The 12013-nt window shown below is 37.4% G+C and overlaps 1 protein-coding gene across 1 annotated transcript; it reads left to right on the top strand.

Annotated features, from left to right (window-relative positions):
• Window positions 1–927: 927 nt before the first annotated feature.
• Window positions 928–2283, top strand: LOC126203771 (zinc finger C2HC domain-containing protein CBG14627-like). The gene has a single exon (XM_049938139.1). It carries the CDS (start codon window positions 959–961, stop codon window positions 2201–2203), a length of 1245 nt encoding a protein of 414 aa, XP_049794096.1. The 5' UTR covers window positions 928–958; the 3' UTR covers window positions 2204–2283.
• The last annotated feature ends 9730 nt before the right edge of the window (window positions 2284–12013 follow it).

The raw sequence follows: 12013 nt of genomic DNA, 5'->3' as shown, positions 1-12013 counted from the left end.
ACTTATACCTCCTGAGTAGATCACGAATGTAAAATTAGAGAGATTTGAGTGCGCACAGAGGTTTTGAGGCAGTCGTTCTTCCCGCAAACCATACGCGACTGGAACACGAAAGGGGAGGTAATGACAGTGGCACGTAAAGTGCCCTCCGTTGGGTGGCTTGCAGAGTATAAATATAGATGTAGATGTGTGCAGGGATGCTAACTGCATCTGATTCCGACACACAACTGCCGCGATATTACGACAGTTCCACGATTTTTTGAACAGAACTCATATACTATCTGCCTGTCTATATATCTGTTTGCTGTCCAGCATTAATTGCAGGTTACTTTACATATGTGTATGTATACTAAGAGGAAAAAATCCACTGTTTTTCCTCGCATGAAGCTCAGCTGCTGTGTTTAACTTTCAATTCTGAGGAAATTGGGAGACCACTATAGGTGAGAAGTCCCTCTCAGTGTGGGATTTGAGTGATCTGGCTCTCCATTCTAATCTTTTCTAAGTAAACCCTCTTTCCCCGTGAGGAAGGTACTCATCATTCTGGAAGCTAGGATAGTTGTTTCAACATTTATATGTGCCTATTAGCAGTATTTAGGATTTCATCTCCTGAAAATAAGTACTTGTCATTCATTCAGTCTCCTCATAATTTTATAGTTTTCTCAAAAGAAATCTGCTTTTGACACAGTTACTCTAAATTTAGTTTGTTGATCTTTCTTATTTAATTTACTGTGTTTTTTGTTTCAGCCATGTGAAGGACTACATATATACATCAATTGAACTAATGCAGGCTTTACTTGCATATGGCAGAAAACTACAAGAACTTCTGCAGTTATTACTTGATTTAATTTTGAAAACATATCTATAGCTTTGATGTCACATTGACCTTTTCATGGATCTCACACAAAATTTTATTGTTGAAATATGTGATGGGTTAGGAAGCACCGCCCTTAGAAGATAAATTATGGAGGAAGAAACTCCTCTTTTGGTACCATGTTCTATCTGTGGTAGAACTTTCAAACCAGAGTCACTGGAAAAGCATTACAAAGCATGTGAAAGAAACAGCACAAAGAAGAGGAAAGTGTTTGATTCAACAATACAAAGAATTCAGGGCACAGATCTTGCTGAATTTCTGCCAAAAATTCTGACCAATAAAATTACTGAACGAACATCACCCAGATCACCTAGAAATAAACCAGAGAAGCTTACTGAGCACAACAAACCAGAGAGAAAGAAAACCCCTGATATAAAATCAAAGAGTGGAATTACCTCAGTGTCACCAAAACCACGCGACAGTGAGCAATGCCCTCACTGTGAGAGATCTTTCTGTCTCAAAGCCTTTGAGCGCCATGTTGAATGGTGCAAAGATCGAAGAGCACCAGTGACACTGTCTCCAAATACTTTGAAAGCCAAAGAAATGTTGGATGCCAGATTGAAATACACTGCGCCAAAGTATACTAAAAATAAGAAGAAACAGGTCAATGAGAAGCCTGGAACACAATCAGATATCCATGAAGAAAAGGATAGTACACATCACTCTGCTAATGAATTTGGTGTCGAAAAAGTGAATGATATTGCAAGGTGCAAATCTCAGCTATCAAGGGCTAAGGGAAGTCTCAGTGCCCCATCTTGTAATTTATCAAAGAGATGTTCATCTGAAGCTAGGCTAACAGAGTTATCCCCACAATTGGTTGGTAAATCTGAACAACCAAGTAACTTACATGATGGAAAAGGGAGTTATAGTGACACAACAAGGTGTATAAAAACTGTTAATAACGATATAAGACAGCAACTGGCAGATGCAAGTAATAATACACCTTTTGGCTCAGGAACTACAGAAAGACGAGGGTTATCACTAAATGATAGTGAAACTAGTATGGAAAATCAAGAATATTTCTCTGCAGAAAATGTTGTAGCTGAGTCACGTGGACAAGACAACAGTTTGAGTATCACTCAGTCATGCTATTCAACCGATTTCAGCCGTGATTCTGACTGCTATTCACAGTCTTCACCATCTGTGCTTGATGAAAAGGTCAGTTTATCAGTGTGGTCCAGCAGACAAAGCATAACCACCAATATTGGTGGCATGAAAAGGGCCAAATTTTGTCATGAATGTGGCTCTAAATATCCTATTGAAATGGCTAAGTTTTGTTGTGAATGTGGAGAACAACGACTCATCATAAAAGATTTGTCTCATTCTAAGATCTAGATTACAACTTTTCTTATAAAACAATTTGGGAGATTGCGGACCAGCAGATAGAAATGACTGATTTTTGTGAATACTAACAATGCTATCATCTGTGTAAATGTGCATTTGTGCTTCTTTAGGGATGTTAATTGGTGAACAAGTTGCCATATGTTTTGGTATTTTGAATATGTGTATCAATGATTGACTTAAATGAAATGTCACTGAAGAGTGTTAATAAATAAATAGTTATTGCTTAATGTTTTAGCTATCTTGCCATGTTTTCTTCTACCCTGATTATGGAGTACAGACACAGTTTACCATTACATGAGGAAACAATCACTCGGCATTCAACTCGACTGCTAGTTATATTTGATGTTCTAATAATGTGATACCAAGAAACAATCCTTGCTTTCTCTATTTAATTTATTTGTTGACTTGTTTGTGCTTCATTAAGTTATTATGTTGGATATGATGTTCTACATATGATAAATTTTATTGCCTAACATAATTATGGTAACTGTACCATTTATGTAATGCTGCTACAAATGAAATTTCAACCTATAGTGCATGAAGATAGAATAAAAATCCTTCACCAAACCTCTTACCTGAACTGTTTATGGAGATGTACATAAATAATATCAATGACACATCCTGGTGATAGTGTTAAGAAGTTCTTCATTATGTTAGGTAAATCTCATCACAAAGGAGAACCTATAGAAATGAGGGAAAAAAATGTATACATTAAAAAAGAGAAGCACTGGTGCTTTTAACATTAATATTTTATCTTTACTTAATATAAAAAAATTGACAGTAATAACCATTAACCCAGTAATTCATTGTGCTTCACTATGAAGAAATGCTGTTGCTTTGTCTGTTCAGCTAAGGTGCTGCTATTTTCCTGGCACTGCTTGTTTCATATTTACATTACTTCAGTGGCAGTTCTCATAGAATAACAATTATCTCTACACTATAAAAATGGAAGTTTGTTTACAGTGAAGAGTTATATGTCATGTTACTAATGGCAATTTTCTCTTTGTTTGTCTAGATATGGGTTTATTTATCGAAATATGGTTAATACAATCTTTTTTTAATTTTCTTCTGAACTGAAAGCAATTTCATTTTATTGCATTATGTCTGCTTGCAGTTTTCATGATCTAGACTTTATTGTCTGTTGATAAATTGAATAAATACACAGAAAATGTAACATTAAAATGTTTTTAATAAGGATTTTTATGACTTTCCTGGGCAATGTAATTAATTCAGCAAAATAATGACAGCTTAAAACTAGAAGAGCACACTTACTCTTTCCTATTATATAGGGGCCATTTTTATTTTAATTTTGTGGTTGGAAGTCCATCGAGTTGTTACAGTTATCAGTTAATCTAACAGGGAAATCGTCATCTGTTTGTGAATGGTATAATATATATCAGGTTACCATCCATTCAGATGGCTGTTGCACTCAGCAACTGTTATATTGACTTGTAAATAATAGATGCCAGCTATCAGTCATCCTTTTAAAATTTTATTGGCAGATCTAGATTTCATCTAGAAACTAGCCATTCTCAATGCAATATCATTTTTGATCAATGCATGTAATGCCTGTTGGTCAGGCTTCATCCACAGTGTATTGAATATTCAATGTGGATGAAGCCTGACCACATGCATTGATCAAAAATGATAGTGCATTGAGAATGGCTAGTTTCTAGCTGAAATCTAGATCTGCCAATAAAATTTAAAAAGGATGATTGATAACTGAAATCTATTATTTACAAGGCGTAATATTTGTTGTGTGTGTTATATTTTTACTTTTTGTGTATCATGCTTTCTGAGGTAGAGATTGGGTACCTGCCCAGTATTTGCCTAAATGGGCATGGAAAACCATCTAAAAATTACCGTCAGCCGGCTGATGTACCAGACCAATGATCGTTAATCTGCCATAAAGTTTCAGTCTGGTTCTGGCTCATTTACCTGTGTCACAAGCTAGCATGCTGTATGCTACGCTACAAGAGCAGATGGAAACAAGAACAATAAGCAAAGGACAAAATATTTTATGAAATGGGAACAGTGCAAGGACTATAATCTGCTGTCATCATCCTATTCAAAACATGTCATCAACATATTCAAAACATAAAAATGTAGCAAACAAACGAATATAATAGGATGCATAAAAACAGTCCATCTATGTCTCTTAAAAATTAATTTAAAGAACAAAAATTCTTACTATGTGAATAAAACTTCACTTTTAAAAGAGTAGAACCTTTAACGAAGCTGTAGATGAAATGTTTTTTAATGCTGCTGTATTTTACAATTCTTTTTGTGAGACTTAGTTTTTTGACCATAATGCATGCCAGCCTACATTCTTTTGTTGGAACTGTGGTACATTTTACTAATTTGTATCTTATGTAGTGACCGGCTTTGTTAACCTTTAAGCTCGTTTTGGGAAAAATGTATTGGGAAGCTGTGGTGTGTATTCCTACTTAAAAAAGTCAACAATAAGTATACTGCACATAATTTAAATTACATTTTTAATGTAAGAAATTTATTTTGATATTAGTAAATTGTAGCGACAGATAATTTGATAACACGTGGCAAACAAGAAGTATCCCCACTGTACAGACATTGTCACTCTGATGTCACCCATATATTAATTTTTTCTAATGGTAATTATAGCCAAGGACAACCTTATTCTAGGATTTGAGCATGTATTGTTAGCATATAAGCTTGATGTTTGTATGGTTGCCTAAGAATTTGGAGTGGTATACTTTTTGAATTTTCTGATTACCATGTACGGTAGGGACCTCCAGCAGATTTAATTTACTAGAATTGAATTGGATACAGGAAATTTTTCTCCTGTTTATTAAAAGTGAATTACTTTGAACCAGTGAGAAGTTCTTCTACCAATTTGTTGACATTAACTTCTAATTCAGTGGAAAATTTAATTTTCTCTCACAATACTAGTATCACTTGCTTCATTTGTGGGACAAAGTAATTCATTTACATAACCTGAGGGTCGATCAACAAGTAACGCAACACATTTATTTCTCAAAGCAGGTTTGTTTTATCCATGAATTAAATGCACCATATTGTTATCCAATTCTCTGGCTATAAAATACTATTTTTCAATGTAGTCACATTTCATTTCTATAGTCTTATGCCACCTTAATGTGAGAGCTGGTATGTCATCATGGTACCACTGTACTGGACAACATCTCAGCCAAGCTGTTGGTGTATCAATGGTTTCTCCATTACTACTGCAGTGCCTCCCATGGAGTCCATTCTTTATTGGGCCAAAGATGAAAGTCAGAAGATGAGAGATCCGCGATGCAAGGCAGATGAAGAAGAGTAGTCCACCAAGGTTTTTTGATCTTCTCTTGAATGTGCAGACTTCAGTGTGGCCTTGCATTATCTTGGAGGAGGAGAAGTATGCATTTTTGTGGCCTTGAACATGTAATCATTTGTTTAGTGTCCTAAGAGTCCCACAATAGATGTCTGAGTTGATTAATTGTTTATGAGAGAGCATTGCACAAAATAGCCTTTTCAAGAGTCCCAGTGACCTGTATCAACGAATTTACCAGCTGAGGGTACTGTTTTAAACTACTTCAAAAGAGAGGTTGTGTTGTACCACTCATTGGATTTCTGTTTTGTTCCCGGTTCAGTGGAGACTCCATGTTTCATTTCCTGTGAAAAAGTTTGAAATCATAAGTATAATCCTAATAATGGGCAAGCAGTTGGCACAGCTATTCCTTCAGTTCTCTTTACCCTCTTCATTCAGGCTTTGAAGAACCCAGAGAATACAAATCTTTGAATACACTAATTGATGGGCAAGTGTGTTAGCACTACCAACAGAGATGTTGAATCCTGAGTTACTTGACTGTTGATAACCAACGCTGTGTGTGGTTGACCTGTGCGTGAGGGATCAGATACATTTTCTTCTCCTTCTTCTGTTGACAATTGATGCTTCACTCAGTAACTTAGCATGCTTTCATCCACTGCCTGCTGTCCTTAGAAATTCTGTCAATGCCCATGAATATTTGTGATGGTCTTGTCTTCCTTCAAAAGAAATCAGTAACTGCTCTTTGCTTGGAATGCACCTCAGGTGAAGACATCATTTTGAAGATAGTTTTACACTGCATCTGCAAAGTCTCTCCACAGCTGTGAGCTCCGTGTGTCACACCTTGTGGGGCGTGTGAGTAGTCATTCATGGCGCTGTACCAGCTAGGGACAGGTACTAACTGTTAGTGGGTGCAGTTATGTTGGGAGATGGGATTCAACATTATTAAAATTAAAACAATGAAATTAATTAATTCAATTAAGTACACTGTACTCACCAGTATCACAGTAGGTGCTGGAAATGTTTCTTTCTTTCTTGAAGCCATAGTTCAACACCTTTACATTTATTTGTTAACATCTTTGCCAATGTTTCATGAGTAATGAAATACAGATAATCAATTATCACTGTCTTCAGTTCATCCATTGTCTTTGTGTTATTTTGATATACTAATGTTTTATCTGTACTCCAAAGGAAATAATTGGACAGAGACAGACCTAGCGTGGGCTAGAGACCTTTTGTAATTACTGTCTGCAAAGATTTCACCTAAAGCTGGGTCCACACATGCAACAAAAGTGTCACAATAGCTAGTGGCATATCGCAGTTGCATGTATGAACTCCCAGTTTTCAGTGGCGCAACTTGAGAGATGCAACTTCTGTCACACCACAAAAAGCTCAACTTGGTTTTACTTTGTTGCGCCACTTTCCTACCGCTACTGCTCCCTGGCAGCAGTACAACAAAACACGAGCAATCTGTAGCAGTTATCGTGCAGTAATTGCTGCTGTACTCCATTCGATTTTATTTTTGAAAAAAGTGAAAACAATGGTTGGCAGGTACGCTTTTGCAGCTTTTAAAGCTACAAGAACAGGGGCCTACATTTGAGTTTCTGTAGCAGTGTGTTTGTGTATGTGTGTGTGTGTGTGTGTGTGTGTGTGTGTGTGTGTGTGTGTGAAAACCAATGACATAGGAATAACCAATGACACAGGAATAAATAAATAAACTTAATATATGTAACCAAAAATGTGAATTGTATCAACTTCGTAATTAGATTAGATTACTACTTGTTCCATAGACCATGAATACGACACTACATAATGATGTGGAACATGTCAGGTTAAAAAAAGGTGTCTATACAGGACAACAAACTGAAAAATAAAAGAAATAAATAGACTAGGACTATCGAAAAGTAAACCAGAGGGAATCCCAGAGTGCACCAGAGAGCTTACCAGAGTCCACCAGGGATCATCCCAGAGTTCACCAGAGAGCATCCCAGAGTGCCCCAGTGAGCTAAAACACTAAGAAGAATCGATTCTCGGCTTTTGGCAAGATCAATGTGTAGTACTTTATATTAAACAATTAAATAAATAAAAAGATTACCCACCCACCTTCCCAGGAGTCGGAACTCCTGCAGAAACATTTAAATTAAATGCTGCTGCTTCGTAATATAAGACAACTACAAGTCGTCAGAACATGGCTCAGCTGCCTGCAAGTACTGATAAGAGCTGCGCCATATGTCACACTTCCTGCAGATAATTAGCAGCTGACTGGGTGCGGCAGGAAGTAGCGCGCTGATAAACTGCAATGGCGGACCGGAAGAAGGCTTTTCCAGCGGACCGCACTTAGTTAGAACTATAGTGCGGTCCTCCGAGCTCTGGTGGCAGCCAGGCGAACCTCGTTCAAGGTCACCCGACTTACGCAGCTGTGCGGCCATATGAACACAGCCATGCAAACTACATAATGATGTGGAACATGTCAGGTTAATAAAAGGTGTCTATACAAAATGTTACATTACACAAAATGTTACATGACTCTTAATATTTTTAAATTTTTGTTGTGGGGTTCGGGGAAATTACCCTCTTACTATATCCAAAAAATCATCTAAGGAGTAGAAGGAGTTGCCATTAAGAAATTCTTTTAATTTCCTTTTAAATGCTATAGGGCTATCTGTCAGACTTTTGATGCTATTAGGTAAGTGACCAAAGACTTTCGTGTCAGCATAATTTACCCCCTTCTGAGCCAAAGTTAGATTTAGCCTTCAGTAGTGAAGATCAACCTTTCTCCTAGTGTTGTAGCCATGTACACCGCTATTACTTTTGAATTCATATGGATTGTTAATAACAAATTTCATAAGTGAATATATATATTGTGAGGCTACTGTGAAGATGTCTAGCTCTTTAAATAAGTGTCTGCAGGATGATCTTGGATGAGCTCCAGCAATTATTCTGATTATGCACTTTTGTGCAATGAACACTCTCATACTCCATGATGAGTTACCCAAGAATATGATGCCATACGAAAGCAGAGAATGAAAATAGGCATGGTAAGCTAATTTACTCAGATGTATATCGCCAAAATTTTCAATGACCCTAATAGCATAAGTAGCTGAACTCAAACGTTTCAGCAGATCCTCAGTGTGTCTTTTCCAGTTCAATGCATACACCTAGAAATTTCGAATATTCTACCTTAGCTACCGATTTCTGATCGAAGTCCATATTTATTAATGTGGTCATTCCATTTACTGTGTGGAACTGTATATACTATGTTTTGTCAAAGTTTAATGAGAGCCCATTTGCAGAGAACCACTTAATGATTTTCTGAAAAACATTGTTCACAATTTCACCAGTTAATTCTTGTCTGTCGGGTGTGATAGCTATACTAGTATCATCGGCAAAAAGTACCAGCTTTGCATCTTCATGAATATAGAATGGCAAGTCATTAATATATATTAAGAACAACAGAGGACCCAAGACCAAACCTTGTGGCACCCCATTCTTGATTGTTCCTCAGTTTGAGAAATCACCAGTTTTTTGCATATTATGTGAACTGCTTATTTCAACTTTCTGCACTCTTCCAGTTAGGTATGATTTAAACCATTGGAGCACTGTCCCATTCATACCACAGTACTTGAGCTTACCTAGAAGGATTCGATGATTTACATATTCAAAAGCCTTTGATAGATCACAAAAAAACCCAATGGGTGACTTCCGGTTACTCAGAGCATTTAATATTTCATTAGTGAAAGTATATATAACAATTTCCGTTGAAAAACCCTTCTGGAAACCAAACTGACATTTTGTTAAAACTTTATTTTTACAAAGGTGTGAAGCTACTCTACAATCCATTACTTTTTCAAAAATTTTGGATAAGGCAGTCAGAAGAGAGATTGGGCGGTAGTTGTTGACATCAGACGTATCCCCTTTTTTATGCAGTGGTTTAACAATGGCATACTTCAGTCTATCTGGGAACATACTCTGCTTCAGAGAGCTATTACATATGTGGCTAAGAATCCCACTTATTTATTGGGAACAAGCTTTTATTATCCTGCTGGAAATGCCATTAATTTCATGTGAGATTTTATTCTTGAGAGAGTTTATTATCTTCCTAACTTCAGCAGGAGAGATGGGTGGAATTTCAATTGTATCAAATGGTGTGGGTAAGGCCTCTTCCATTAACTGTCTTGCTTCTTCTAATGAACATTTTGATCCTATTTTCTCAACAACATTTAAAAAATGATTATTCAAAATGTTTTCAACTTCTGGCTTGTTGTTTATCAAGTTTCCATTCACTTCAATGGGGATGCCATCATCCTGTACTCTTGGTTGCCCTGTCTCCCTTGTAATAATATACCAAATTGTTTTGCTTTGTTATCAGAGGTATTAATCTCAGACATGATGCACATGCTTCTGAACTTTTTAATAACCTTTCTTAATGTAGCACCGTAGTTTTTATACTATTTGGCTGTTTTTGGGTCATTACTCTTTCTTGTTGTTAGATACAGTTACTTTTTCTGGTTACAAGATATTTTTATTCCTTTAGTAAGCCAAGGTTTTTTTGCATGGTTTCTTTAAATTAGATTTGACTTTTTTCATGGGGAACAGTTTTCAAATTCTCTTACAAGTGTATCATGAAATAAATTATATTTTAAGTTAGCATCCAGTTCCTTGTACACCTCATCCCAGTCTAACTGCTGAAGATTTTCTCTGAACTTTCTAATTGTTGAGTCATTAATTGAACGCACAACTTTGGAAGGTAGTTTTGAATTACTGAATGGAGCTATGTCATATACTGTAACTAGCTGACAATGTTGAGTGTTTACGGAAAAAGTTCAAGGCAATCATAAAATGCGTTTTAGACAGGTACGTGCCGAGTAAAACTGTGAGGGACGGGAAAAACCCACAGTGGTACAACAAAGTTAGGAAACTACTGCGAAAGCAAAGAGCTTCACTCCAAGTTTAAACGCGGCCAAAACCTCTCAGATAATCAGAAGCTAAACGATGTCAAAGTTAGAGTAAGGAGGGCTATGCGTGAAGCGTTCAGTGAATTCGAAAGTAAAATTCTATGTACCGACTCGACAGAAAATCCTAGGAAGTTCTGGTCTTACGTTAAATCAGTAAGTGGCTCAAAACAGCATATCCAGACACTCCGGGATGATGATGGCATTGAAACAGAGGATGACACGCTTTTTCCAAAGCTGTTTCACAGAGAAAGACCGCACTGCAGTTCCTTCTCTAAATCCTAGCACAAACGAAAGAATGGCTGACATCGAAATAAGTGTCCAAGGAATAGAAAAGCAACTGGAATCACTCAACAGAGGAAAGTCACTGGACCTGACGGAATACCAATTCGATTTTACACAGAGTACGTGAAAGAACTTGCCCCCCTTCTAACAGTCGTGTACCGCAAGTCTCTAGAGGAACGGAAGGTTCCAAATGATTGGAAAAGAGCACAGGTAGTCCCAGTCTTCAAGAAGGGTCGTCGAGCAGATGCGCAAAACTATAGACCTATATCTCTGACGTCGATCTGTTGTAGAATTTTAGAACATGTTTTTTGCTCGAGTATCATGTCGTTTTTGGAAACCCAGAATCTACTATGTAGGAATCAACATGGATTCCGGAAACAGCGATCGTGTGAGACCCAACTCGCGTTATTTGTTCATGAGACCCAGAAAATATTAGATACAGGCTCCCAGGTAGATGCTATTTTTCTTGACTTCCGGAAGGCGTTCGATACAATTCCGCACTGTCGCCTGATAAACAAAGTGAGAGCCTACGGAATATCAGACCAGCTGTGTGGCTGGATTGAAGAGTTTTTAGCAAACAGAACACAGCATGTTGTTATCAATGGAGAGACGTCTACAGACGTTAAAGTAACCTCTGGCGTGCCACAGTGGAGTGTTATGGGACCATTGCTTTTCACAATATATATAAATGACCTAGTAGATAGTGTCGGAAGTTCCATGCGGCTTTTCGCGGATGATGCTGTAGTATACAGAGAAGTTGCAGCATTAGAAAATTGTAGCGAAATGCAGGAAGATCTGCAGCGGATAGGCACTTGGTGCAGGGAGTGGCAACTGTCCCTTAACATAGACAAATGTAATGTATTGCGAATACATAGAAAGAAGGATCCGTTATTGTATGATTATATGATGGCGGAACAAACACTGGTAGCAGTTACTTCTGTAAAATATCTGGGAGCATGCGTGCGGAACGATTTGAAGTGGAATGATCATATAAAATTAATTGTTGGTAAGGCGGGTACCAGGTTGAGATTCATTGGGAGAGTCCTTAGAAAATGTAGTCCATCAACAAAGGAGGTGGCTTACAAAACACTCGTTCGACCTATACTTGCGTATTGCTCATCAGTGTGGGATCCGTACCAGATCGGGTTGACGGAGGAGATAGAGAAGATCCAAAGAAGAGCGCCACGTTTCGTCACAGGGTTATTTGGTAACCGTGATAGCGTTATGGAGATGCTTAACAAACTCAAGTGGCAGACTCTGCAA

The sequence above is a fragment of the Schistocerca nitens genome, chromosome 9, assembly GCF_023898315.1.
Source record: "Schistocerca nitens isolate TAMUIC-IGC-003100 chromosome 9, iqSchNite1.1, whole genome shotgun sequence".
Classification (NCBI taxonomy): Eukaryota; Metazoa; Arthropoda; class Insecta; order Orthoptera; family Acrididae; genus Schistocerca; species Schistocerca nitens.
Note: the sequence above shows the minus strand (reverse complement) of the source record. Positions and strands in the feature narration are given on the sequence as shown.

What these genes read in the sequence shown, in the direction of transcription:
- LOC126203771 (XM_049938139.1), top strand. Translation starts at nt 959, where the DNA reads ATGGAGGAAGAAACTCCTCTTTTGGTACCATGTTCTATCTGTGGTAGA.